The 26,320-nt window shown below is 39.2% G+C and overlaps 1 protein-coding gene and 1 long non-coding RNA gene across 5 annotated transcripts in view; one reads left to right on the top strand and one right to left on the bottom strand.

Moving 5' to 3' along the window:
• The window catches only part of LOC109446190 (uncharacterized), a 55,651-nt gene that overhangs the window by 6,330 nt on the left and 23,001 nt on the right, over window positions 1-26,320 (bottom strand). Inside the window, exons 5-9 of one of the 3 annotated variants that reach the window (XR_012498716.1) lie at window positions 22,781-22,932; window positions 22,182-22,302; window positions 9,336-9,459; window positions 5,615-8,826; window positions 2,409-2,590 (exon numbers count right to left, since the gene is read on the bottom strand). This is a non-coding gene — a long non-coding RNA (uncharacterized LOC109446190). The remainder of the gene's footprint in view (window positions 1-2,408; window positions 2,591-5,614; window positions 8,827-9,335; window positions 9,460-22,181; window positions 22,303-22,780; window positions 22,933-26,320) is intronic. The other 2 variants (XR_012498714.1, XR_012498715.1) reach the window with 2 other exon arrangements.
• SERPINB2 (serpin family B member 2) lies at window positions 11,607-25,584 on the top strand. 2 transcript variants are annotated; one of them, XM_019729329.2, is made up of 8 exons: window positions 11,607-11,723; window positions 15,567-15,743; window positions 17,595-17,711; window positions 19,062-19,190; window positions 19,698-19,815; window positions 22,760-22,902; window positions 23,488-23,652; window positions 24,608-25,584. In XM_019729329.2, exons 2-8 carry the CDS (start codon window positions 15,576-15,578, stop codon window positions 25,010-25,012), a joined length of 1,245 nt encoding a protein of 414 aa, XP_019584888.2. In that variant the 5' UTR covers window positions 11,607-11,723; window positions 15,567-15,575; the 3' UTR covers window positions 25,013-25,584. The 2 variants fall into 2 exon arrangements, with proteins under 2 accessions (XP_019584888.2, XP_074195968.1); XM_074339867.1 differs by lacking the exon at window positions 11,607-11,723 and having other exon boundaries at window positions 14,776-15,743.

Raw genomic sequence — 26,320 nt, 5'->3', positions numbered from 1 at the left:
AGAGCCTGGGAGGAGAAAAGGCAAGAGCTAGAGCAGGACACTGGGCAGGGCCCGTGCTGAGAGAGTTGGAAAAGAGTCGCAAAGAGATTTACCAGGTGGTGTTGTGTATGTGTTCGCAACTGGAAGCCCTTTCATGTTCTTCCAAGAGATGGAAGTGAAGGGTGGAATTTTTGATTATTCCTGGTCACTGTGCTGTCTAGACAAAGTGCACTGTAGGCCACACGTTTCTGTTGGTTTTAAGTGTAGAACTTGGGAGGGCTTTACCTGGATGGAACCTTGAAGAGTGGATACCAGGAAAGACCCAGAGACAGAAAAAGCTAACTTTAGGCTTCAGAAGGAAAAATTTTCAAAATAACTGGAGTTTCCCAATTGATGGTAATCCATTCATGATGGAGAAACAACTTTCCTGCATCCTTATCATAGTCACAAGGGTCATGGCATAGCTTCAGGTATAAGTAAGTACAACAAAAATCGGAAATGCAAGTGTTTCTGTTAGGGAGTCCCGCTTTATTCAAGGTTTGATTATTTAAAAGCCCATCACCAGATCTGACCACGTTATTAATTACTTCAGGATGCATTTTTTTTCTCCCTAATACGTGCTTAATCATATTGGAAGCAAGAAGTGTTGGTTTTTGTTGCCACACTAACAAGGTTTTATAGTCTATTCCAAAAGCATGAAGGAATAGTCAGAAATGGACTTTGAATGGGCCAATGCTACAATAAACCATTACACGGGAAAACTGAGATCAGCAGATGCAGACAGCGATGCAAAATGTGAATCAGAGAGACGCCCTGCCACCCATGTGTATAGGAGAGTGTGTAGGGCGAACATTCTTTGTCATTGATTTCACTCCTTTGAAATCCAAAATCAGGTGCTTCAAACCTCTCCCGAGGGATGGGAATTGCTACTTGGCCAAAGTAATATTTATTTTGCCTTTTTATGTTTGTGTTCTATTGTCAACTGCATCTGGAATTCTATTATTTTGTATTGTGTCCACATGGGCCATGATACATGTTCACTTTCTCTTCCATTTCCTATCAGGTTACACAATGATTCGAAGGAACCATGCAAAACAAGATTTTGTGAACATTTTCTTCTAAATGTTCCATGTAAATTCATTGTCCTTAAAATGATGATGCTTCATACCGCATGTGTGTGTGCTAGGCCTGTTTTCCAAAAAATATTGCAAGAATACTGTGTGCTGCCGGGTTGGCACATGACACAGCAGCTCTGAGATGTGCTATTATTACAAATACGCAGGAAATGGGTTCGGCGTGTGGAGTGACCTTCCTGTTTTATCTCATGATTAGAAAGATACATTATCAGAGAGAAGTGCCGAGTCAGCAGCTTGGTGTTGATGTGGCGATTACTAAATGTTCTGGTGTTCTTTCCTGAAGCAGGGGTCAAGCATGAGGCAAAAGGTTCAAGGGTTGGCGTGCCAATACAGATCTATGTTAAAAGAGTGGGATCTGCGGACATTTGTTGCTGAAATGTCTGTACTTTCTACAGATTGCCAAATAGTATTTGGGTGGTTGAAGGTGAGGGAGCGCTTGGGCCAGCTCTGCATGGGCAGGCACTCAGGGAGATGAGGGGGCAGGTTCTGCCATGATCAGAAAATCGGGTAAGGTTTCAAATCAACCCTATCAGGAAATTTGATTCAATCATTCAATAAGTCATTCAGCTTGTCAAAAGATAAAAGTACAATTTAGTAAGGAGTTCGATGTCTTTCGTTCGAGGAAAAGCAACCCATGGATGGGGGGCAGGGTGCAGTGCCTCCAAGCGGGGGGCAGGGTGCAGTGCCTCCAAGCATGGAGCACTCTTCTAAAGGTATTTTGGGCAGGAGCGAGGTGTGTGGAGGCTTAGAGGAGGCAACACTGAAACGGCACGCTGAGCTTGGAGTGGGCTCTCCTTGCCAGGCCAGCAGGGCCCCACAATTTAAGCAGGTAAATCTGTTGACTCAGATATGCATCATTAAGGAGTCATGACAGAATCATACATGAGGAAAAACCGCTTCGGTAAAATATTTTGGTCACCAAAAGGCCCCCATCAATACAAAAATGTTTCTTGAAAATTCCTGCCATTCCAGGGTCACAATGCAGTCAGTCAACTAACATAGGGACACCGTCTCCAGAGGGCTGCTGTGGATAATTTTGGGAGACATCTGGTTTAAGATGGTTGATTACACACTTCATTTCACCTCAGGTCCTTCCTAAAATCACGCAAAAACACAGTAAAGTTTTCTTATTGTTGCTGCTGTTGCATTAAAGTATTAACTAGGAAGATAAAGGTAATCAAAGAAAATATAATATAAATAACTTTTTTTTGGGGGGGTGCTTAAAGTAGATTGGTTATTATGAGTCCTAGAAAGTGGCAAAAGGGGAAGCTGATATTAGTTCATTTAACGTACCCACAGAATGTCACTGAAGGCTGGAGATTTGGTAGACAGTTACCTCAGGAATGGAGCGTGGAACCAAAAACAGACAAATTGAAGCAGTTTGACCGTCAGATACTCTCCCACACTCCACGCCATCAGCATACTGCCCTCCTCCACCAGGAAGGAAGGAAGGCAGGTGACTAGAGGTTGATTCGCTAGAGAGAATAAAACAGAGGGTTACCTTCTGATTGCAATACACCAGACACAGATTAAGGTCAGGTTGCCATAATGAAAAAGGATGAGTAAGTGAAAGTTTAAATTCTGAACTGTGCAGATTCGGAAATCTGGCAGCCATTACCTTGCAGGCAGAGGTAGGATCTGGGCATTCAAAGATAACAGTGTGGGGATATCCCAAAGAAAGAGCCTGGCTAGAGCATCCTCCATTGAACACTTTTTTTTCCCTTCTAAGCAGAGCTTCCAGTAAGCTTTTTTGGAACACCATTCCAAAACAGGAGTAGTACACTGACAAGTATCCACAAGCATGCAAGGAAAATATCCAAAATGAAACAATGACATCAAAGCATTTTCCATGTTAGAGATACTCTTGCCTGCAGCTGTGTGGAGGGGCTGGGAAATACAACCCAGAAGCTGAAAGACTTAATGTGCCACACAACAAACTTGAATGTGAGAGATAGGAGCCTAGAACAAGCCTGTAGGTAAATCCCTCTCATTTTCATTTTGAAGGTCTGTTCCAAGCTGTGTTATTTGCATACAGCTTCTCTGAAATGTCGTCTGTGACTAAGCATCTGCCTGGGTTTCCCAGGGGTGGACAACCAGGTAATAGTTTTCCTTCCTTCTCTGTATCACTTCCCCTCTCCCTTCCCTCTTGATGTCCTGGGATGGCCCTATAATAACCATTAGTGTGTAAGCTTTGCCCAAGGCTCTTTTCCTAGATAACAAGGAATCTTACATCTGGGTCTGGGAATGACTGCACAGAGCAGACCAGTCACCTTCTACGCACTGATCCACGTGGGACCATGGAACAATTGAAAAAAATCTTTTACTGTATTAGGAAATTGATTTTTATTTTACTTTTATTATGGAAAAAATTAAATATGTACAAAAGTAGAGGTAACAGTTTAATGACTCTCAGTATACTCATCAACTAGCTTTGATCATTATCACCTCATACCTTTTCTTGTTTCACCTATACCTCCACCCTCTCTCCCCTCAACTTTAATTACTTTGAAGCAAATTCAAGGTGTCATCTCATTTTATCCACAAATATTTCAGTACATCTCACTAAAGGTAAGGAGCCTTAAAAAATCATAACATAATATCCTTTATCATAACGAAAAGATGATTTTTTCATATCATCAAGTGGTGCTAAAGAACCCAAATTTGCAACATGGCCAGGGGAAGATCCAGCTTAGCATGCTGATTGAAGACCAACCATTTGCTAATGACATTGCTAGGCCCTGGGAAGGCGGGAGTGACTGCGACGTGGTCTCTGGCCTTGGGATTCTAATAGCTCCTGACGCAGTCAGAGAAGCATGGAATCACACATTTCAAAAGTGAGAAGAGCATGAGAAGTAGTGTCCATGGGAAGAGTATTGACCTAAACCATGTGGGTTTAATTGAATTCTTACCATTCATTAACAGTGAGGCAAATCCTTTGACTATTCTACTCTCTCATTTCCTCAGCTGTAAAGCAAGTTTATCCTACTTAAATAGTCATTGAAAACATTAAATAATGTGCATTGAAATGTTTTATAGATTGTCTGGGACTTTTACAATGTAAAGAAAGGGAAACCCAAAGAAGTTAAATGACCTACCCAATGTCACACAGCTATCATCAGATGTCGGTATGACATCCAAGAAGAGAAAATCACCCATAGTGCTTCAATAGTGATAATAATAATGATGATAATGATAATGATAAAAATAATAAGTGCTTATTATGCTATGACATTCTGCCTAAGGCTTCGCCTAAATTATTTTATTTATAACAATACTTTAGTTTGTATATAGAATGTGACTTTTTTCAAATCTCTTTATAATTATAAAAAAGTTATAATTTACTTCAAATGTCTTTAAAATTACTTTGTAATTTTATCTGGAGCTGTTGGAACTCATGAGCATTAATATATTTTAAATGAGAAATAAGAAATTTGGAAACACAGGATATGTGCTTAACTTTCCACGTTAATACGATAAGAAGCATGAGGATCTTACTTCAAGATCATGAAAATTATGAAACACAATTTCAGTATGAGTCACAGAAACAGGCCAAGGGGTCATGACTCTTCATTAGAAAAGTGTGATGACCAAAGTTCTTCCTTGATGGTGAAGTTTCCCAAAAATTTTTGAAATGGGCTTTCTGTGCTCATGACTAGGCAAACAGGAATTTGTCATGGAGTAAGAGTAGTTTGACATTTGTAACTCTAAGAGATGGTTACAAAGATATGCATACCTGAGTGCTGTGGGAAAGTCTACGACTTTCCTTGAGTAAGTGATATGGATTTATTCCTAACCTTCCACGTTTTAGGGTTTCTCAGGACCTCTTGATGAGACATTAATCTAATACAACATGTAGCTGATTCTGATGAGTCAAAGAGCCACAGAATGCTAAGAAGTCACTGTCATAGAAAAGGTAAATGATTGTACTCAGTACCATCCCCTGCCAGTGTGTGAAAGGAGGGAAGCGCACTTTCATATTAAGGCGACAAGCACATGGGTGCCTATATTGAAACCACCAAGAACATGATTGAAATAGTGTTGGAAGGGTGATAAGAGCAAAGAATACTGAGTAATAATACTTTGGGGAAGATTCACTCCTTTGACTCAGACCTCAGCTAAGCAAGGTCTTCCAAGGGGTAGATTAAATATCTAGAATGAAAAGTCAGGGGGAAAGAAAATACATCACAAGTTCAGACCTGATGGAAATCTGAGATGTTCCGATCTGTGTATGATCTCACTACCCTGTTCCCTTCAATATCTAATACATAGATCATTTAAATTATTTCTTTCCCTGAAGCCAATATTCTTATCAATCCAATGTAATTAATCTATTACCTCGTGTGTGGTTTTTAGCAGCATCTTAAAAAATTTTCTTTTCCATTAAAAGTTTTATTTGTTTCTCTTTGTAGTCAAGTGTCCAATACAAAATTTGGAAAACGGAGGCAAACGAAGTAGACTTGTTACTTTGTGAGTCGTCCTCCTGTGGTCTTAACACTTACCATCTCTTCTTAGCTCTGTGCCTCCTTCCTCTGTGCTTGATACTTGCTCACTGCTTAGAACTCCGGGGGGTCCCAACTCCTATGACGCCTTCACCCATGCCCTGGAGGAGAGGAGACATTTCTATTTCCACAGGCCTACCTCCTCTGTGCCAAGATCAAGGCTTCTGTTTCTTTGATGCTGTCCTGTCCCAGTAGCTGCCCCTGAGGTTCCCCAAGCTCCTAACTCAGAACCCCAACATTCACCTCAAGGGACTCACTCTAACTGCTCCCTGCCCTGGAAGATCAAGTTTTCTATCCTCATAGAGAATGGGGAAGAGAAGGAAGGCCACACTTTGAGGCTATCTCAATAGTGCCAGGGAGGATCCAAATTCGTATACAAGAGGTTGTGTTCAGTTTAGTTCAAAAACATGATGTAGATATCCGCAATGAGCACATACTATACTAGGTGTAAACATGAGATATAGTCTCTGCTCTTAAGAGACTTCCGGGGAAAATATGTAAAATAGAACTTTAGTAGAATTTTCTAAGTACAGCAATAGAGGTAAAAGTGATAGTAATCATTAAAGTGAACAATTCTGAGTACCTACTATGTACCAGATATTATGATAAAGACTTATGTAGAGTCTTGAATTTAATGTGAGTGGAGAGGAAGGCGGGAACTAGATCACAGATGATCTTGGACTCATGTGGACCCATTTAGGACTTGAGCCTGTATTTTATGGGGACTGATTGAAGACTTTGATTATATGGGGACTGATTTAGATTATAAATAGATCAAGCCTATGGCTTAAGGGACAAGACACTAGAGACAGGGAGACTAGGCCAGAGATGATGAACCAGAGCCAGGAGAGTAGTTTTAGAAAAAAAAGAGGCGCTTGCCTCAAAAAATATTTCAAAACTAAAATTAGTGGGACTTGTTAAATGATAGATGTGAAAATGGAAAAAAAAGAAGAGTCAAGGAGGATTCTGCTCTGATTTTGACTTGATGACTCACAGACAGATGGGAAGTAGATGAGGAGAAACAGGGAGAATGGTGGCGAAACGATGTGTCCAATTTCGGACATGTTGAAACTAGAGTGGCCACGGGCAGCCAAGTGGGAATGTCTGTTAGGCGGCTAGGTTTGGCAGTCTCAACACTGGGGGAGAGGTCAAGGCTGGAGACAGAGTGGTATGAGCCTTTTTTGTCTCCTTTCTCTTTTTTCCTTCCCAGTCACCCACACATCCATTCCCATATTCCTGTCAATGCAGTCAATGGATTATGACTAATTAACGGGAAGAACTGAACAATAATTTCCTCTCCCTCCTCCTCATTTTCACACAAGTCTAAATAAGACTGTGGTGATTTGAAGACAATGTAAATTCTCTGGCCCAATCCTGTGATACAATGCGTCACCATCTTACAATTAATCTAATTTTTCTTTGACATTTCCTCCCTAGAAATCAAAGGATTTCCCCCAGTCATTTTAGATAGGCCCAAAGTTGAAGTCTGTGTGTGAATCGTGTGTATTTTAATAGTAAGTGTTGATTGGTCTCTGGTATTTTATCTACTCTTAATGAAAAATAGATACAGACATCTCCATAAGAGGGTAAATAGAAGTAATTGACATCTAGATTTGGTATGTATTCTATGATTATGTGGTTCTATGTTTACCTTCTAAGTATGTTTTATGAAAGGTAACATTGAAATCTGTTACTTTTACTAGGCATACAGCATTGTCTGAGATGTGCTAAGAATATGTTAGAGAAGAGAAAGGCCAAGACTTGATAAGTCATATAATACTCCATTAATCCATAAATAATCTACTTGGATAATAGAGAGTTGAATGATACATCATCCATTGTGGTTACGATTTCAATGTTATATCATTAGATCCTTGAAGGAAGTGTATGACTGTCAGCATAGAGTTTCACTCGGTGTACAACATGAGTAAACTCGTGATTCACAATGCATACTGAAGCTGCTCTGAAAATGCAATTTCTCTTTACTTGCTTTGGCATGACAAGTTCTAGGCAGGTTATTGGCTTTTTCAAATAGTTGACTCACGGAACTCTGGATATTTGTTCCCATACTTTACCAACCATGGCATTTGTGGTAGGGTTATCACTTGGCAACGAGATAAATACTCTGACTGGGGTGTTACACTCCCTAACAAAGCTTGTTTCATGTGCAAACTTTCTCACACTCATGGCTGGCCCAAGGCAATATCTTAAAATAGGCGAGGTTTGCTTTCTGTTGCCCTGGATTCTGGTCTGCCCCTCCATGTGGCCTAGGCTCACTGTTATTCAGAGTCTTCTCACTCTTTTGTTTAGCCTCTTCACACACCCCGAAACTCCTGTCTTCCTTCCTCCACCCTATCAGAACCCTCTCTGCAGGAACTTACACACATGTATTATTTCTCCAGGGGTCACTACCATGCTATTTTATTGCTAACTGTAGAAGGAGATGTTAATTCTCTGACAAAAATATTTCAATAAGTATACAATAGAGGATGTTTTCGTCAAGGTGACCCCAAATTCACACCACGGAGGTGATCACCTTCTCATATATTCAGTCCTGCTCACAGCAACACCTGCTTAAATTTCTAGAGCAAATCATGCTGTCTAAACACTAAGGCTAATTAGTATTAATGATCTTTATTTAAAAAAAACTGTTTCAATATATTTAACTGAAAGCCATTAATAAAATGAGATTATTACATGGAATTTTATGTCAAAACAAGGCTTCCTTTTTGACCTACAATTATATCATGCTTTGAATAATTTCAGTGGGGATGTTACTGCTGCTGTAGCAGTGATACAGTTCTCTAATCTGTATATTCCCCATCTACCAGTAAATCACCCATGAAGGGTAATTACAGAAGTACCAGTGGTTACTCACTCAAAGTAGAGAGGAGAATAGAAACACATTGCAATGTGCTGAGCATAAGTAAGTCATTTAGCAAACACTTCATGGCACTCAATATGGGCCAAGTGCCTGTTCTAGTCATTGGAGAAGACTGTCATGGTTGTGAAACTCATGGTACTTACCGTTGAGCAGTGAGCTAGACACTGAACAGTTACCTGTACAGGTCATTCCATCCCAGCTGGATAGGTGTTTCAGAAAAAGAGCACGGTGTATGTATGCCATCTCCAAATTAGAATATTCAACTTTATACATAAAATTCTTATGTTGGGTATTATTTCTCCTTTATACGTGATTCACTGCAGTACTACTGGGGAGAAAATAAACACCTCAATGTAGATACTTTGATACCGTATTTCTGACTGCAAAAGAGATGCATGTCTATCATGAAAAATGTGGGAAATTTTTTTAAAGTATAAAGAAAACAATGGCAGATATCTATAAAGTTATCACCCGAAGATAACTCTTTACATTTTGACGTATTTCCTTCAAATCATAATCCTGCACACATTATATATATATATAGTTGAGGTCATACTGCAGAGATAATTTTATATCCCTTTTCCCACTTATGATCATCTCATACACATTTTCCAAGAAGATAAGAAAACGAGAAGGTGAAAGACTTTGTTTCACTATTCTCAGCTCCCATAGACGTGATCTGCCCTACAGCTGTTACGTGTACAAGTTCAGGTAGTTTGAAGGCCCTTAATCTTATTTACTTTATAATGGAAAGAGACACTTTGCAGTAATTGTGTTCTTTCTCCTAGTTGGCCTACTGACTGGGTTACTGGAGTGATCTCCTAGGAGGTGTCTCACCCTTTGGGTTCTTCTTCTTCTTCCAGAATTTCCTGAGTTTTCTTCTTCAAACACCACATTTTACAAGTCACTTCTGTTCTCCAGAGTTTGCAGTAGGCTGCCTTTGATTAGCTCTCAACTCAGTCTGGAATCAGAGGCACCTCTGTAAGATACTGTCCCCTTTCCTCTCTCTCCCTCCCCTATAACACAGACTCTGCTCCAGGCAGACCACAGAGAGCCACTCGATGAAGTTTCCTTCCCACATCCATAATTTTAGTGCCGTTCCCTTTCCATCTTCAGTGTTTTTCATTTATCTCAACCCTTTCCTTGAGGTCCTAACAGCACTTTTATCAATTCTTCCCAGCCTATCCTTTGACACTTCCTGCCGTTGGTGCCACTAAGTTTCGCTCTTAATCATATATTGCCTTTTACAACCTTCCCTAATTGTTTGGTGTGTAAACATCTTCTCTTCCTAGGCTGAGCCCATAAAATTGCTCTAGTCTAGGCAGGAAGGCAATTCTGCACCTGGCCACCAACCATCCCTCTATTATACTAGTGAACACTATGGCGCACTTACTTTGCGAAAGATAATATGCTAAGTACCTCACAGACATTAGCTCATCTATTCTTCGCAAAAGTCTGTGTCATTTAGGAATGCTTTTGGCTGCAAATGACAGAGAACCTACAGTGTGTAACAATGCCTAAACAATACGGACTTATTATTTCTTATCTCATATAACAATTACAAAAAAACCTGGAGGTGGGTAGTTTCCACTTTGGCTTAGGAGTTCTCTGATGTCAGCGTTCCGGTTTGGCATCTCTTCAAATCTCAGCCTCAACTACTGTAATGTAGCCTTAGCATCTTCTGGCATCGCATCCTCCAACAACTACAATCAAAGTCAGGAGGGAGCTTCTCTTTGCATCTCTCCCTCTTGTCAGGAAGGAAAAATTTCCCCCAAACATTCCCCAGCAGACTTCTCCCATATCTTATTGACCTAATTGGGTAATACAGCCACCCCCTAGACCAACAACTAGGCCTCCTTCCCCAAGATCGAGAAATCTCTGAATAATACAGTTATGTAGGGTCTCTAGTCCTGCTTCCTGCACAAGAACGCAGGATAGGGTGAGGCCAAAAAGGAACACCCACAGAGCCATAGACAGGGGAGTCATACCATTATATGCTTGCTAGCAGCTGAGTTGGAGACACAGGAAGCAGGAGCCACACGATCTGCAACCCGCCGTCTGTTTCTCTGCCAACCCACCAACCAGTGTAGCCATGGCTGTTATATCAGTGGCTAATGGCTAACCGGTAACAGCTGATGGCCATCTAGTCACAGCTGATGGCCATCTACTATCCGAGCCAGCACCTTTCCCTGTGAGGTCAAGAGCCTGGAAACTGCTCTCTGGGACTCTGTCCCCACAAATACCTAAACAAAATCAGGGAGGACAGCAGAAATGGATTGCGTTTGCAAAGGCAATAAATAGCACCAGCTGTAAAAGTGAAATGAAAAGAAAGAGGAGAAGCTGTCTTTATAATGTGTTGCAAACACTTTTCAATAAGCTCCAACAATCAGACTATTTTCAGACTCAAATTATATTTCATCATGCGTGTCTTTTATTTATTTTTGTTCCTCAAATTCCTTTGGTTGTATCTAAAAGCCTAGCAATTTTCTCAATCATGTTTTTGACATCACAATTTTCTAATCAACATCTATGATCTGTCCAGAGTTAAAAATCAGCTTAAGGTACACTATGAATTTTCACTGTTTAATAAAAGATAAGATCTATGTTCTAAATAAGGTCAAATGAAAAATGCTTCGGGTGTGGCTGTTGACAGGAGATTAGGGTGGAACCCAGAATTATTTAGGAAATTATAGTTTGAGAAAATGTAAGACATTTTAAAATAGAGGATTTCTAAGAAAGAAAAATAGTGGTTTTCTTTTTCTTTCCATGACCAAAGGGTCCCTTGGGGGTTGTCTAGAATCAAAAGAGAGCAAGGAGTCCATTGTCCTTATGTATTGCAAAGAGCCCACAGGCCATCCCTGTTGAAAGATAGAAGGGATATTGCAGAATTTGGTACTATCTTTGAGCACATATATAGAAGGGGGCACTTGAAACTAGGCTGACAGTCTTTAGCTAATTTCACCAGGCACGTGTAGCTATTGCCAAATTCACAAGTTTCTGAGTGATGTCATTCCTCGAACAAATTTCTTAAATGATGCCTTAGCAAACAAGCATTTTTCTTCTAGTGATGCTGTTCTGAATCACTCAAAGGGTAAGGATTAGAAAGAGAAAAAAAAATACTCTGTGGGAGGGGCTGAGCTTTATAAAGCCATCATCAACATATCTGAAGTCTAACAACTCTCAGAGGACCATTGCCTGTCAGACAGCACCTCAGAGAATAACAAGGTATTTCAGGGATTTCCACTGCCATTTCAATGAAATATAGTTTCATTGTTTCTCTTTCTTCTATTATAATAATAATGCTGGTATTATTAACATAATGAAAATTAAAGTGTGGGATGTTTTTAGAGGATGAATAAAAATTTAGTGGTGTTTTCTTGTTTACATTTTTGTTTAACTGAAAATACTTTAGTTTAAGATTTGAATTAAATTTATAGCAAGACTTAATCTTGAATCTCAGAAGCCAGCAAATGCCTTTGTAACATTAACCAAACCAAAATGTACACTTAAGCTGGGATGTCAATTTTATCAAACAGGTTAGAATATATATACTCTTTACTAGCTAGTGTTTTGGTACTGAATTTGATGGTTAATTAAGATACATTAATTTAAGCAATTGAAAGCAATCTGTAAATTGTATATAAATATTTTAAAAATTAAAAGATGACTCATTTTTAATCTAAAACCATAAATTCTGGGTTGGGTTAGTTCAATAACAGAATGTATTTATTGAATTTAGTTCAATAATCAGTCAATTTAGTGAAAGGGAAAAATCAACCAAACTTCTTGTTGGACTGACTGAAGTTATAATTTGATAAATAATTTAGTACCTCATAAACTGACAGTTGTTCAGTGTGAAAGTTATCAAATAACAGGAACTGCTTGTAATTTTGTGGGGGAAAATTTCATAATTTCTGGTGGGGAGTTTCCTTGACATTATTGTTTTCTCTTTGTTTTCATTGATTTTGGTGGTCAATTTCAAAACTATTTGAACTGTGTAGTCACAAAAAAAATTGTTTTAAATGCCACAACAAATTCAAGTCTAACACCCAGTGCCAGCGAGCAGAGGGACTATGGCGGTGAGCCTGGTGGCAACTCCCACATTCTTCATCACCTGTGCCAAGTTTCAGTGGCACGTTTGTCAACTTGTGTTGCAGAAACTGCCACAAACACCATGAAACCCAGTCCCACCTATGCTTTCTATCCATTCTCCCCAATGATAATATTAAATATGAATTAGGAGCATAATATTTGGAAGTTAATGAAGTTGTATAACTTACTCTGATATTAAGAAATTCACAGCAGGTGTTACCTGTTCTGGGAGATTATGCTACTTGATGTCACTCTGTGACTTTAATTTTACATTGTCTTAGGCAGAGTCCCACCCAAATGTAAGGCGTGGACTTGTCTGAGGGTGAGGGTCAGGAGACACTCATATATATATATATATGAGTGTATATATATATATATATACACACACACACATATATATGTGTGTGTTTATACATATGTATATGAGTGTTTATATATATACATACACACACACAACACACACACACACACACACACACACACACACACACATATGCTTTCAGAGATTTCTGAAACTATAAACTTCTCAAACCTCATTTGAAAGGTTTGTAGAAAAATCCCTAGACTTGGAGTCAGAAGACAGATTCAGTCTAGGCTTTGAAACCACCTAGTTATGTAACCTACATATTCATATTTTCATTTGTATAACAGGAATTACCAGGTTTTACTGGACAAGTAATTATGCAAATTGAACAAAACAAGGAATTTTGTAACTGCAATATAGATATCAGATATTATTTTTTAATGGTAAGTGCAGTTAATTGCACTTTATTTTAAAAATAAAATTTAGACCCTTTTTGATTTTGTCCTTATCTCCTTTTTTTTCTTTGCAAAGTCACCTGAAATCCTAACTTGTCATTAAAAGCCCTGTCTGAGAGTTTGTCTTGACATTTAGTGTCAAGATGACTGACTGTGCAGGTTATTATAAAGAATTAGGTATAGAAGAAGCTTACATTTACTTTTCTGGGTCTGATTTCTTATTTTCATATGGGAATAGACAAATAGTTTACTTATCTTATTAATTCTCAGTTTGCTTCCAAAACATTGAGATAATTTACAAAAAAGATCTACCCAATAAAACTAATTAATTATAAAGACAATTTAAAATCAAAAGGAGAGGGAATAAAATTCTGAGCCACCCAAGTTAATCTAATCTCAATGATGAAGCAAGAGAAAGAAAATAGTATATATATTTTTTTTCTTAAAAAGCCTTCTAGGAGCATTACAGACTTGCTACCTTCCTCTTTTTATTTTCTTTTTCTAACATTTCTCAAACTAGTAACTTGTCTACATGCTTACACCTAATGGTGAAGTTGAATACCAACAGGTAAGGCAGCGTGGGACATTGGAAAGAGTGGGTTTCTGAAGCAGCCCTAGGCTGGGATCCCTGCACCATTACATACAAACTCTGTGACCTTATGCCAGTTACTTAACCCCTCAGAGCATCAGGGTGCAACCTATACTTACAATGGAGTTAATAGTATCTACCTTATAGAGATGCTGTGACGATTAAAGGAGAAGAAGAGGTGAGGGTTTCAGGGACAAGTTTTACTTAATTTATTATTTTGTCTTGATAAAATACAATTGGGTGCTATTTTAAATGTGAAATTTTGATAAAAATTTTAATCACTTTCTTAAAAAGAATGAACCAAGTGTTCACATAAAACATCCCTGGACTAGGCAGAGAAGTGACTGCTGGCCCTTGTGAGGAAGCCCTGCTGAGTAGGGCATGCCTCATCCTTGGGGCCTCCCCAGCTCCTGCCCAGTTCTGGGAAACCACTGTCACAAGAAGGTTTCTTGTGGAATGATGAGTGTCAGCATCATATATTTATGATATATTTATGTATTTTGGTAATTATAGGGTGTGCTATGAGCCATTATGGAAGCATAATATACGTCAGAAAGATGGTCATTGGCCATTACCAACAGATACCGCCACACACCTGGATGTGTCCAAGCATTTGCCTGCATGGGAAAACTTAGGTCATGGAAGGCATCTCTGTCTTTTATCTTCGGATGGGTGATTGTGTGTGTGTGTGTGTGTGTGTGTGTGTGTGTGTGTTTCACATACCCAGGTTCATCCCTACAGGGTTACCTGGCAGCGGGTTGCAGGAGAAGAAGGGGCCCTTTCTAGCGCTACCAGTAATGAATTTCTCAGCATAGGAATCTCTTTTGTAGCAAGGGTGTGATATGTGTGTGTATGTGGAGGGCTGGGGGCAGATACAGGAGGTAGGACTGTGAAAATCCTAACCTTCAAACAATGAGTCTAAGTCACTTTCGGAAGCAGAGAATTTGAAAGAAGATTGACCATCTCAACTGGGAGCCAACAAGAATATGTGTGCATGTGACACACATTTGAATATGCACGGATTTGCCTGTGTGTGTGGTATGTGTTTGCAGGTACAGCCGAGAGGTTGACAGCATGACCCCAGGGCCATTCACCTGACTCCTTGTCACTTTTCTTATTCTCTCTGTGCAGCAGTTTCTTCCTTTGTAAAAGAGAAATTAGCAATGCTTCCTCATAGGGTTTCAGTGAGGACAAAATGGTTAGTATAGGTAAAATATTTAGAACAGCCTCTCTTGTACAGTAGGAACTCAATAAATACTATTTATTGCTATTATCATTATTATATGGAATTTCACTACTCATCATATAACTGTTCAGTATATCTCAGGATCAGCTACATAATTTGCAGAATCCAGTGCAGCCGGAAAATGCTGAACCCTATGTTTAAAATTATTAAGAATTTCAAGGTGGTGGCAGCAGAGCATTGCACCAAGCGTGGGGCCCATTATGGCTGCACCAGTCACATGCCCATAATGCTGTCCCTGATCTACTTCGGGTTGTTCCATGAAGGAAGGACAGAGAGGAAACCCCTGCCCTATGTAGGGTATGGCCTGTACTACTCTCTGACATCACCCAAAATGTTGCATCATTTTCTAGAGCTGTTCTTTTCTTCCTCACTTTCCTTCTAGATTGAAACAATGGAAGACCTTTATATGGCAAACACAATCTTTGCCCTCAATTTTTTCAAGCATGTGGCAAATACAAGCACCACGCAGAATCTCTTCTTCTCTCCATGGGGCATCTCATCCACCATGGTCATGGTCTACCTGGGTGCCAGAGGCAACACTGCAGACCAGATGGCCAAAGTAAGTTTCTGTTAAAGCTCTAAATTAAGTCTGAATGATTCAATCATCACATGCTATTACAACATAAGTTCCTTAGATTCAGATCTACAAAACTGCCAAACCATGTAAATCCTTAATTGTAGCTAGCAGAAAGCATATCAGAGTTTCTTACACAGTAAAGATGGACGTGATGAATAATGACATCTTACATTTTAATAATAGAATGTGTTTTTTTTTTAAGTATTTTGTATGCGCTGTCTCTTTTGGTTTTAAGACACGTGTCGTTTCATAGGTGGGAAGACTGGCCTTGTGAAGGAAGCACATTTCCCAGGTTTCCTAAGCTTTCCTCACTCCTAGCTCAGGCTCCTTTCATCGCTCAGCTAGCGTGCTGTGTTTGATTCCCATTAAGAATTCCTCCTAATGGTTTTAAGAGAGTGTCATGAAGAAAAAAAAAATATCCCAGAGCTGTGGTCACCACATTGTTGGAGATGCACGGAGAGCAATGTTGACTTCAGAAGGCCTCAGCCATGTTTTCAATCTTGTGAGATCATGTCAACAAAATGGGGCCTGGCATGATGGTCAGTATTCAAAAATCAAGATGGACAGGGTGTAGGGTAGCTGGCTTCCTTCCTTGGTGAATGGACACTAACTCAGTCAGGAGACCCTTTCACTGAGTCTGGGGCCTTGAAAATACATTGAACTACTTCAACTACACACTGCAGGATTCCTATGGGATGAATTTGACACTTTTAAAATTCACATGATCCTGCTATCTCCTACATCAGTGACCCAGACCAGGTCATCCTATAATTAAAATTCTTTCATTCACACATGTACACAACCATTAAAATTGAAGGCTTTATGTATAGGCTCTGGTTTCTCACAGGCACGTATTGTGCTTTCAGTCACACCAAAATGCCACTGGCTACTTTCAGGTTTCCCATGAGAATTGTACCTGAGTATATACATATCCTTCCCAGGTACATGGTGACCCATTTAAGATGGGCCTTGTTAGAAGTGGTTCACACAGAGAGTGTTGGCCAATCTCCTTGCAGGAGGAGAAGGGATGGCTGTATCACTCCTTGTGTTTGTGGCAGTTTAAACACCAAGACTTACAACAAAACTCAGTTGCTCAACTCTAATACCAGCAATATTTTGCAACACTCCTTCCCCTTTATTTTCTTTGCCTTGAAAAAATAAAGACGGTGAACTGCATTGCAAACTTCAGAAAACATCAGGGTAAGGAAATTATATTTAGCCATCAGAGCAATATAGTTTGAGGGCAAATGCTAAATGAAGTAAGTACTCTGGGTCATTAAAATTTTTTTGAAAAATTGATTTTGCTACCAAAGGAAATTTAGCTTATTGGTCACTCTGGACACAATACAGCTTTTCTGTATCTGGAAGGTTCTTGAGCACGTGGGACCATGCAAAGATTTTATATCGTCTTCTTGTAACTCTGCTGTATGTATAGATTTTAAAACTCAAAGGCAAACGTGGTTAATTCCCTACCAAAAAGAAAGAGGATGCGCTCTGTATCTTGGAGGAAGAAGCATGGAAGTTGGGGACAGAACAATCTGTTTGAGTGGTGGCTTTGCCACTCTTTACAAGGTGTGTGAGTGAAGGCATTTAAGCTCCCTGAGCCTAGGGACTAAGGACTTGTGCGTAGATTAGTATAAATACTTCATACTGATTCCTATGAAGGGAATTTTGGTTAACTGACACTTACATATTACATAAAAAGAGTGTCTATGTGTATAGCCCATACAGGGAACTAGATTCAGGACTCTCAGAGGTACTTGACAGCCATTGGTTTAAAAGTGAAATAATTTAGCAGGAAAATGTAACCATTCCCTTTAACTCCAACTGAAGGTGCTACAGTTTAACCAAATTGGAGTCCATGAAGTCACCCCAGCGACCCCAGAGAACGTCACCGGTTGTGAACTCATGCAGCAGGTCCAGGTCACTTATCCTGATGCCATTTTGCAGGTATCTGACTCATTCATTCATATTTCTTTTGTATTTTATTTCTAGAATCTTTGTGTCTTAAAGTCACAACATTAGACTGAGAAGAAACCCAATACAACGTCCCCCTTCACAGAAGGAAAACGAAGACTCAGAGTCCTTAAATAAATATTCTGTGATCCCACCAATAAGAAAGGACAGAGCCAGGATAGAATCCAGACTTCCTGACTTCTAAGCCAAGGCTCTTTCTAAATTCTGTCATACCACCCTGCCACTAGTTGGGTGTGTGCAGTTTATTCTAAAACCACGGTAGAGACTCCTAGAGTACACATGCCTGGATGCAGATTTTCAGAGGGCAGAGGGTAAGTGTGATAATGGAGGAGAATGAGGAATGGAGCAGGTCAGGCTTGATGACTTCACGAGAGGCCACTGATCTTCAGATATCCCTTCCCTATTTTCTACCTCTCCATTTATTGCCTATCTGTCTGTCTGTCTGTCTATCTATCTATCTATCTATCTATCTATCTATCTATCTATCCCTCTAACATCTATCTGTATATTTATCTCAGGTAGTAGTATCTTTTCTCAGTACTCCATTGCTTAGACACCAGCTATCCAGCTAAATTATAGGCACTGGACATAGATGTGTTGCTGTTGGTAACCAACTTCCTTACACTCTTGAGTTAGGTTATGGAGACATAGCGCCCATAGCTTTCTTCTTGGGAACAATGATACTTCGTCTGCCCATTACCCAGGGAATTATGGGCAAGAGGAGGTGGAGAGGGCTCATTCAATATGGAGATCCAGCCAGGTCTCCTGAAACACCTGGAAATCATTTGCAGGGCTCTTTCCTCTGTTGTGACGGAACTCCATGTTTGTCATCGCGTTTGCAAACTTTAGGTTGTAGTTTGGAATTCCCCTTCACTTTCATGCTTTTTCTAAAACCTAGATTTTCCCCTGTTTAGACTATGCCTTAATTATGAAATGGGTACTTTTAGAAGTTATTTGAACTTCTTTTTTATTTGAACTTTTAAAAGAACATTTGTAAGGTAACATTTTAATGTAATAAATTCCTTAAAGACCTTAAAGTTTAGGGAACTATAAAAGGAGTCTCACTTTCTTCTAGGATGTTGGTTACTTCATGGTTAAGTCCAATCTATAGGCAAAATATGAAACAAGTAAAACATTATCTTATTACTTTTAAAACGCATCCATATCAAAAGTATTTCCTCAGAGATTCTTCTAAAGTACCAGGAAAAATACACATTAATACAGCATTTTGTTGTTATATTGAAAAAAAAAAATATCATTGCTTAAGAAATGTCTTGTCTAGTAGTCCTGAGTTGTATGGAGAATCCCTTCTTCCTGTTTAAGGCACAAGCTGAAGATACAATCCATTCATCCTTCCGTTCTCTCATCTCTGCAATCAACGAGTCCACAGGGGATTATGTATTGGAAAGTGCCAATAAGCTGTTTGGAGAGAAGTCTGCGAGATTCAAGGAAGTAAGAAAAAAACCTGTGATTGAAATGGCGGGGCCCTGAACCTGCAGTGAGGTCACTTTCAAGGCTTTTCCCTGTGATTCAGACAGTGAGAGTTAGACTTGCACACGGCTCCCTACGGCTCCCTAACGCCATTGGTCACAGCAGCTATCCCCTATGCTCCCTCTGTCCTGCTGCAAAAGTCCCACTCGCAGTGCAGTAAGTCAGGAGGGACATAACCGACTTTCAGAGTCACTATCCCCCGAACCCCACCTCCCTCTTATTCAGAGTCTATAATGTGAAGAATGCAGGAGGGCAAATAGAGTTGGGGCTGGTGTATGGGGGAAGGGACTCCACAGAGCACTTATAATCTATACCTTTTCCTCTTTCAGCCCCTCCCCCATAGCCAACCTCCACCCCTACCCCAAACTCAGGCTCCCAGTCTTGACAGAAAGCCTGTAATTCAAAATTATACCAAGGCTTGTTCAGTATATATTCTATGTAACCCCCTGCATTTTTCTTGCTTTAAAGGAATACATACGACTCTCTAAGAAATATTACTCTACAGAACCCCAGGCAGTCGACTTCCTAGAATGTCCAGAAGGAGCCAGAAAAAAGATTAATTTCTGGGTCAATACTCAAACCAAAGGTAAAACCAAGGAAATATTTTCTGTTCTTCTTTCACTTAGAAAACTCTGATCTATTTTGAAAAATCATCCTTCAATATAGCTCGTAATCCCTGAAAATTCATCCAGCCTTAGTTATTTTGGTTAATGCGACCTTATTGTTTAGCTGAGTGGTATTTTAAGTGAGAAAAAAGAATTGAGGTCTGCTAATAAAAGACACATGTTCAGTACTCAAATAATCTGTTTTGGGATCTTATGTTAGAATAGAATAGAAAACAGATGTTTTCCAACACAGGAAATATCAGTATTGAAATAATTGTGACACTACATCACTGTGGACAAAAACGAAGAAAAAAGGCTTGATTGTAAACAAAACAGAATCCTGCCTTTGCCACCATAGAGCTAAGCAGTAGAGGGAGGCATGCGATCAAATTGCAATTGCTGTAACGTGGTACTAGTGTTTTTATGGGGGAAGTACAGGCTCCATATGGGACCACACAGGTAGGAAAGGCACCTGCCTCCAATGCCCAGATGAGAGGAAGCTTTCTGGAATAAGAGATGTTTACATTGTGATTAGGAGAATGGGCTGTAGCTGGCCAGGCAAGCTATAGAATGGTACCTTGGGAGAGAGTTCCAGACAGAGTGCACAGATGTATAACTATGCAGGGGTGAGAGACCTTGGCCCTCTAGGGAAATGAATGGAGTTTGGTTTGACTGGAGTGTACAGCGCTGAAGGGAGGAGATGAAACTAAAGAGATGAAGTAATACACTTCTTACGCTATTCCCACACAAATAACTTCAGTGACCTTCTACTGTCCTCAGAAGATCTTACTCTGCCTTGACTTTTGAGTTCTCCATAGTCCAGCAGACTGTACTTGACTCCTGCTGGAGCCCGAGCTCCTGTAAACACAACATACTGGCTGCTACCCCCATACTCCTAATGCATACCTCAACTTCAGAATTTCACTTCAGTGGCAACCAAAATCTTACCCTTTCCTGGAGGTATCTCCCAACAGCGTCTTGATCTCTCCCTCTTGTCAACTCTTCTAGGCCTTTGTTAGCTTCATGACTTATGTTGATATTCAACATGTAGGGCCTTGATTTTCGTTTTTGAACTGATTTCATTTTGTTTGCTTGGATGTCTCACCTGGACTATAATTATTTAAGAGGAGGACCAGCATGTCACACTTCTCCTGTGTCTCCACAAAAATTAGCACAGTCTTTTGCTGACAAACTGGCTCATCCAAGATCCCACTACTAGTTAGTGGTGAAGCTGGAGTTCCCTCTTCTTATCCATAGTCTAACTCTAGATTTCTTCATTTGGATGTTTAAAGAATTTGATAACTTAAGGGCAAAAAAAAAAAAAAAAAAGGATTTTCTTAACTTCTGTGCTTTAAACATTGTTTTAAGCCACAGTTTGGTGTCTTGGTTTCTTATCTACCATAATGGACTAAGTTCTAAGAATTTGAGTTCTATAGAACATAGAATCTAAGAATCTATAGAATCTAAGAACTAAGTTCTACAGAACTTAAAGAAAAATTCATTTCTCTGAAAATAGTTGATCTGCTTTAGTTTTTCATTTCCATTATGGATTTCAAAATCACTGTTCTAAAACACTGACAGACTACTGACACAAGGAAGTAGGAAAAGTAATGATTGAGAGAAGTGAAAGTAAAAAAAGAAGCGCAAAATTAGAGACACACGAGAGTTCTGCTTTTTGAGACCAACATGAAGTTTCTTTTTAAGCATTGTATTGAATGTCTGTAAATCAATCAATTGTATTGCCAAAATGCCAAGTAGTCATTTGAGCTGTTTGTTTTACCAAATTTTATAATAATTTGAGAGAATTTTCTGTTTTATTTGTTATGAACAAACACTAGTTTTGTCATGTGCGTCACAAAGTCAAATAAAGCATTAGTAGATTTTAATAGTAACCAAGAATTTTAATTGCCTGGGGATATACTGAGTAGAGATATTGAATGGATATGTTAAAGTTGGTCATATTACAGTGACCTTTTTCTTAGTCCATTTTCTGTCAGTAGGATTGGAAGGTGGCAGACTGTGGAGGCAGAATCCTGATTAGCTTACCAAGACTGTCGCTTTGGGAAGATTGCTAACCTCTCTCATCATGGTGTCTTTCTGTGCAAAATGACACTAATATTCACCTAATAATGTAGTTGTAAGGATTAAATAAAATAATTCGTTTAGTGGTTGAAATATTGCAGAGCATGTATTCATCATAAGTGGGCTGTTTCTTAAATCAACTTAAAAAAAAAACCTAACACACGGGATATTATCATTTTCTGAGAACATTCTGTGGCTCACTCTTTTACTCCCTTCTCTGTATTGCTGTGTACTTTGTATTATTTAGCTCTATTGCAGAACTTACCACACATTTTTCACAACTGATTTTGAATGTCTCTTCCAATATTCTCAGCCCCAGCAGGACACTTCTTCCTTGCTCACCTCATGAATATATACTACTCCTAGTGTAGATCTAGCCCAAACTCCTTAAAAAAAAAAAATGTTTTTGAATAAATCAATGGGTCAGACCCATAGACTATCTAGACCAGATCTAGAAGGAACATACGTGCCATACTGTGGAAAGGCACTATTATCTTTTTTCTATTTCACACCCGTCTGAATTAAATAACTTTATATAACCATAAAACTGAGAAAACAATGTAAAAGGAAGTGAAAATCTCCACTGCAAATTTGATGGTAAATCTAAATTTTAAATGCATTACTTTTGATTTTCTCTTGGACTTTGAAAATCTTTTGAGAAATCTGGTCTGAGTTTTACTTATTCTTTAAATAAATCAGGAGAAAAACTTGAATTTGAACATCTCTGGATAATTTGACAAATATGGCTGCTGAGTTTGATGGTGACTTAAAAGATTCAAGAAATTATAGTAACATTACAGTTCTTGATCATGAAACTTAAACATATGTCACGTTTTTTTGTAGGCAAAATTCCAAACTTGTTACCTGAAGGTTCTGTAGATCCAGAGACCAGGATGGTCTTGGTGAATGCTGTCTACTTCAAAGGAAATTGGAAAACTCCATTTGAGAAGAAATTAAATGGGCTTTATCCTTTCCGTGTGAACGCGGTATGACTTTCTTAACATGTGTTTTAGGGCCTTAAACAAGACAGAGAAATAAAAATAGAGACCATTTGTTAATGCTACTATGTGATACGATAGTTATAAGTTATGGACTTCGGACAGTTGATTGACTCAAGCTACTGAATAATTTTATGAGAGGTCATATGAATAGTTGTGAAAGACCATGGGCTTTATACTTACGCAAACCTGGACTCAAATGTAAGCTCTACTTACCAGATATGACCTTATTTATGTCCATGCATTCCATTTTTTGGTCTATAAAACTGGAATAATAATAATATCCAACTCAAAATGTGGTTGTCAGGATTCAATGAGATTTAGCAGAATTCTTGGCCCATGGTAGGTACTAACAAAGTTTTTAGTATTACTGTTGATCTTATTAATCATGGGTATAATATCGAAAAAAAGATAATAGGATCAGAGTCATTGTAAGTGTATGCAAATAATTTATTTGCATACGTCAAAACATATTTCTTAAACACGAAGCCAGAACCCATTCTCTTTTAAGTCTAACTACAAATCTCGACATCTTAGCATCAACCTTTATATTTTACTCTTCAATCATTTTAGACTCAGCGTAAACCTGTACAGATGATGTACTTGCATGAAAAGCTGAACATTGGCTACATAGAAGACCTAAAGACTCAGATCCTAGAATTGCCATATGTTGAAGATGTCAGCATGTTCTTGTTGCTTCCAGATGAAATTGCTAATGTGTCTACTGGCTTGGAGTTGGTAAGCCATTTCAACTTCAATTGTTTTAGACTTCTGGGGCTAAACTTACCTTTTATGACGAACATGTCTATAATTTAGGAAACGGTGTGCCATTTTTCACAGAAACGTGTGAATTGCTTGATAGTAAATGTCGCATGTCTCAAACTTTTGTTCAAAGCCTTACACACATGTCATACATGCTACCTTCTTGCAAAAACTTTACCAGTCGATTAATTTTTTATGTCACTCATATGTAGTAAAATTAAAGTCCCTGATTGTTTTCTTTACATATTTCTTTGGGGGAGGGGACATCATACTTCTACTCAATTACGAGAAATATTTTTAACAGCACAGAGGTCTTTTGTAGTTTTGCACCTATCATGCCATGAATTCCTAGGGAATGGGTGCCCGCAGCTCAGGCTCTTTTCCATTGGTTCTCACAAAATGTGAGTCTCTGAGTGGGGCAGGCTGGTGCTTCAGTTGAACCCAGGTACCTTGTTCTTTGGCTCCCTTCTTTTTTGACCATTTTCTGTCACACATTTCAGGAAGCTGTCTTGGCTCTTATAGTGCTTAATGTGTTGAATTACCTACATTAATTCTCTAGGCAAGAATCTTACCCTTACCTTGTTGGTTTAAAACCATGCCAACTACATGCTGGGTGACACTGTGGACTCTTCCGGTTTCGCCATGGTGACGTTTGTGGGGCACTCCCTTTTGAACGGTGCCCATTCCCTCGATGTTTACAGTATCACCTTTCTTATAGATTTGCATGTGTGTGGCTACAGGAACAACTGGTTTTCTAAAAGGTTTAGAGTCCTCTCCTTTTCCCCCGTATGTTGGTCATTTTGGCAAATTACTGAAAGATGGCGGTTCTGGATGAAAAGCTAAAATCACTGATTTTTTAACATTAGACTTTGAAGTTGTTTTCCTTCTTTTCTAAGCACTCACTGCTTAAAAAAATTTTTTTTATTTGTAGCTGGAAAGTGAAATAACTTATGACAAACTCAACAAGTGGATCAGCAAAGACACAATGGCTGAAGATGACGTTGAGGTGTACCTGCCCCGGTTCAAATTAGAAGAGCATTACGAACTCAAATCCATTCTGAGACACATGGGAATGACTGAGGCCTTCAACATTGGCCAGGCCAATTTCTTAGGCATGTCGGAAGGGAATGACCTGTATCTATCTGAAGTGTTTCATCAGGCCACTGTAGACGTCAATGAGAAGGGCACTGAAGCGACGGCTGGCACTGGGGCCACCATGTCAGGGAGAACCGGCCATGGAGGCCCCCAGTTTGTGGCAGATCATCCTTTCCTCTTCTTCATAATGCACAAAACAACCAAGACCATCTTATTTTTTGGTAGATTTGCCTCACCCTAAAACTGAAAGTTTCTGATCTGTACAGGATTTTGTAGCATGAGGTATAAGCCTCACAATTGCTGTAAGTACCAAAAATTTAGGGACTTTATCTATGTATTTCTGTTTTCCTGAACAACTTCTGCTCCACACTAAATGTAAATGCAGAAATAACTAGACAACTGTCAATCATAAGATTACAACCCTATTAATTGTTTGGTCTCTTGAAAGGGGGTGATGTCCCATTTAGTTTTTCCTTACTCTTAGTGTATTTTATAGCATTAACTTTTCCTTTATTATTTATTATTTTATATAATGTTTTTTATTATTGTTCACTGTCTATTTAATGTAGCTGATACAGTTCAGTTACAGAAACAGGGGATCACTATGTGTCTTTCTAAGGAAATGCATTTTTTGTTTTTATGATGAAGGATGACGAGGTGTCCTATGCCCTTCTATTATAAAAACCTAGAAGAAAGCATTGAATAACAGGCAAATATATGTTATGGGCATTTGTAGCATTATGTATCACATAGATATGTCTGTAACTTATGTAAACTTGCAAATATATAATAAATAAACATGTTTCCACACAACCATTTTTTTGTCGTCATTCCATGAGGTCATCAGATCCTAAGACTTCTTATATCTTGATTCCCCCAAATTAGGCATCATGGCTCATTTATGGGAACCAAGGAAAAGTAGAATAAAGGAACCAAGGGGATAACTACCCCTCTTGCAAGGAGCGGGTGGGATAGGATTGTGTGAAAAATTGTTCAGGGCTGCCTTCTAGCAGCAAAAGGCATCACAAGTCTGGGTCAGAGTCCCTGGGGGATACCAGTGTTTACATCTCAAGGACATCAGAAACAAATACCAAATCCAGTGGTCTGGACACAGACTCAAGGTCATAGTCATTGATCTGAGAGTTTAGAGGAGTGGAGATGGACTGGAGGGGACAAAAAGGATGGCTTCTTTTAGGGGTGTTTGCTTCAAATAGCACTCAGTGCTTTTGATAAATCGGAGGCAGAACAGAACATAATTTAAGACCTGAGAGCAAAGGCAGATAGGAAGTTTGGGGGTTTCTGAACTGGCTTGAGAGTCTGGCTTCAGAAGTGAGGCTGGATCCTGGAAATGTGTCCCAGGCACCATCCCCCCTTTGATGGAAGGCATGGAGGGATGACCCATGGAGCATGGTGACTAAGGAGGTGGCCTCAGGACCTTGACTATCTATATTGAAATCCCAGCTCTAACACTTCCGAGTCACCTAATCGTGGGCGAGGAATGGTGCTTCTTTATGCTTCTTTTCTTTCAGTGTAAACTAGAGAAAATAAT

This window comes from Rhinolophus sinicus, linkage group LG09, assembly GCF_036562045.2.
Source record: "Rhinolophus sinicus isolate RSC01 linkage group LG09, ASM3656204v1, whole genome shotgun sequence".
NCBI lineage: Eukaryota > Metazoa > Chordata > Mammalia > Chiroptera > Rhinolophidae > Rhinolophus > Rhinolophus sinicus.
Note: the sequence above shows the minus strand (reverse complement) of the source record. Positions and strands in the feature narration are given on the sequence as shown.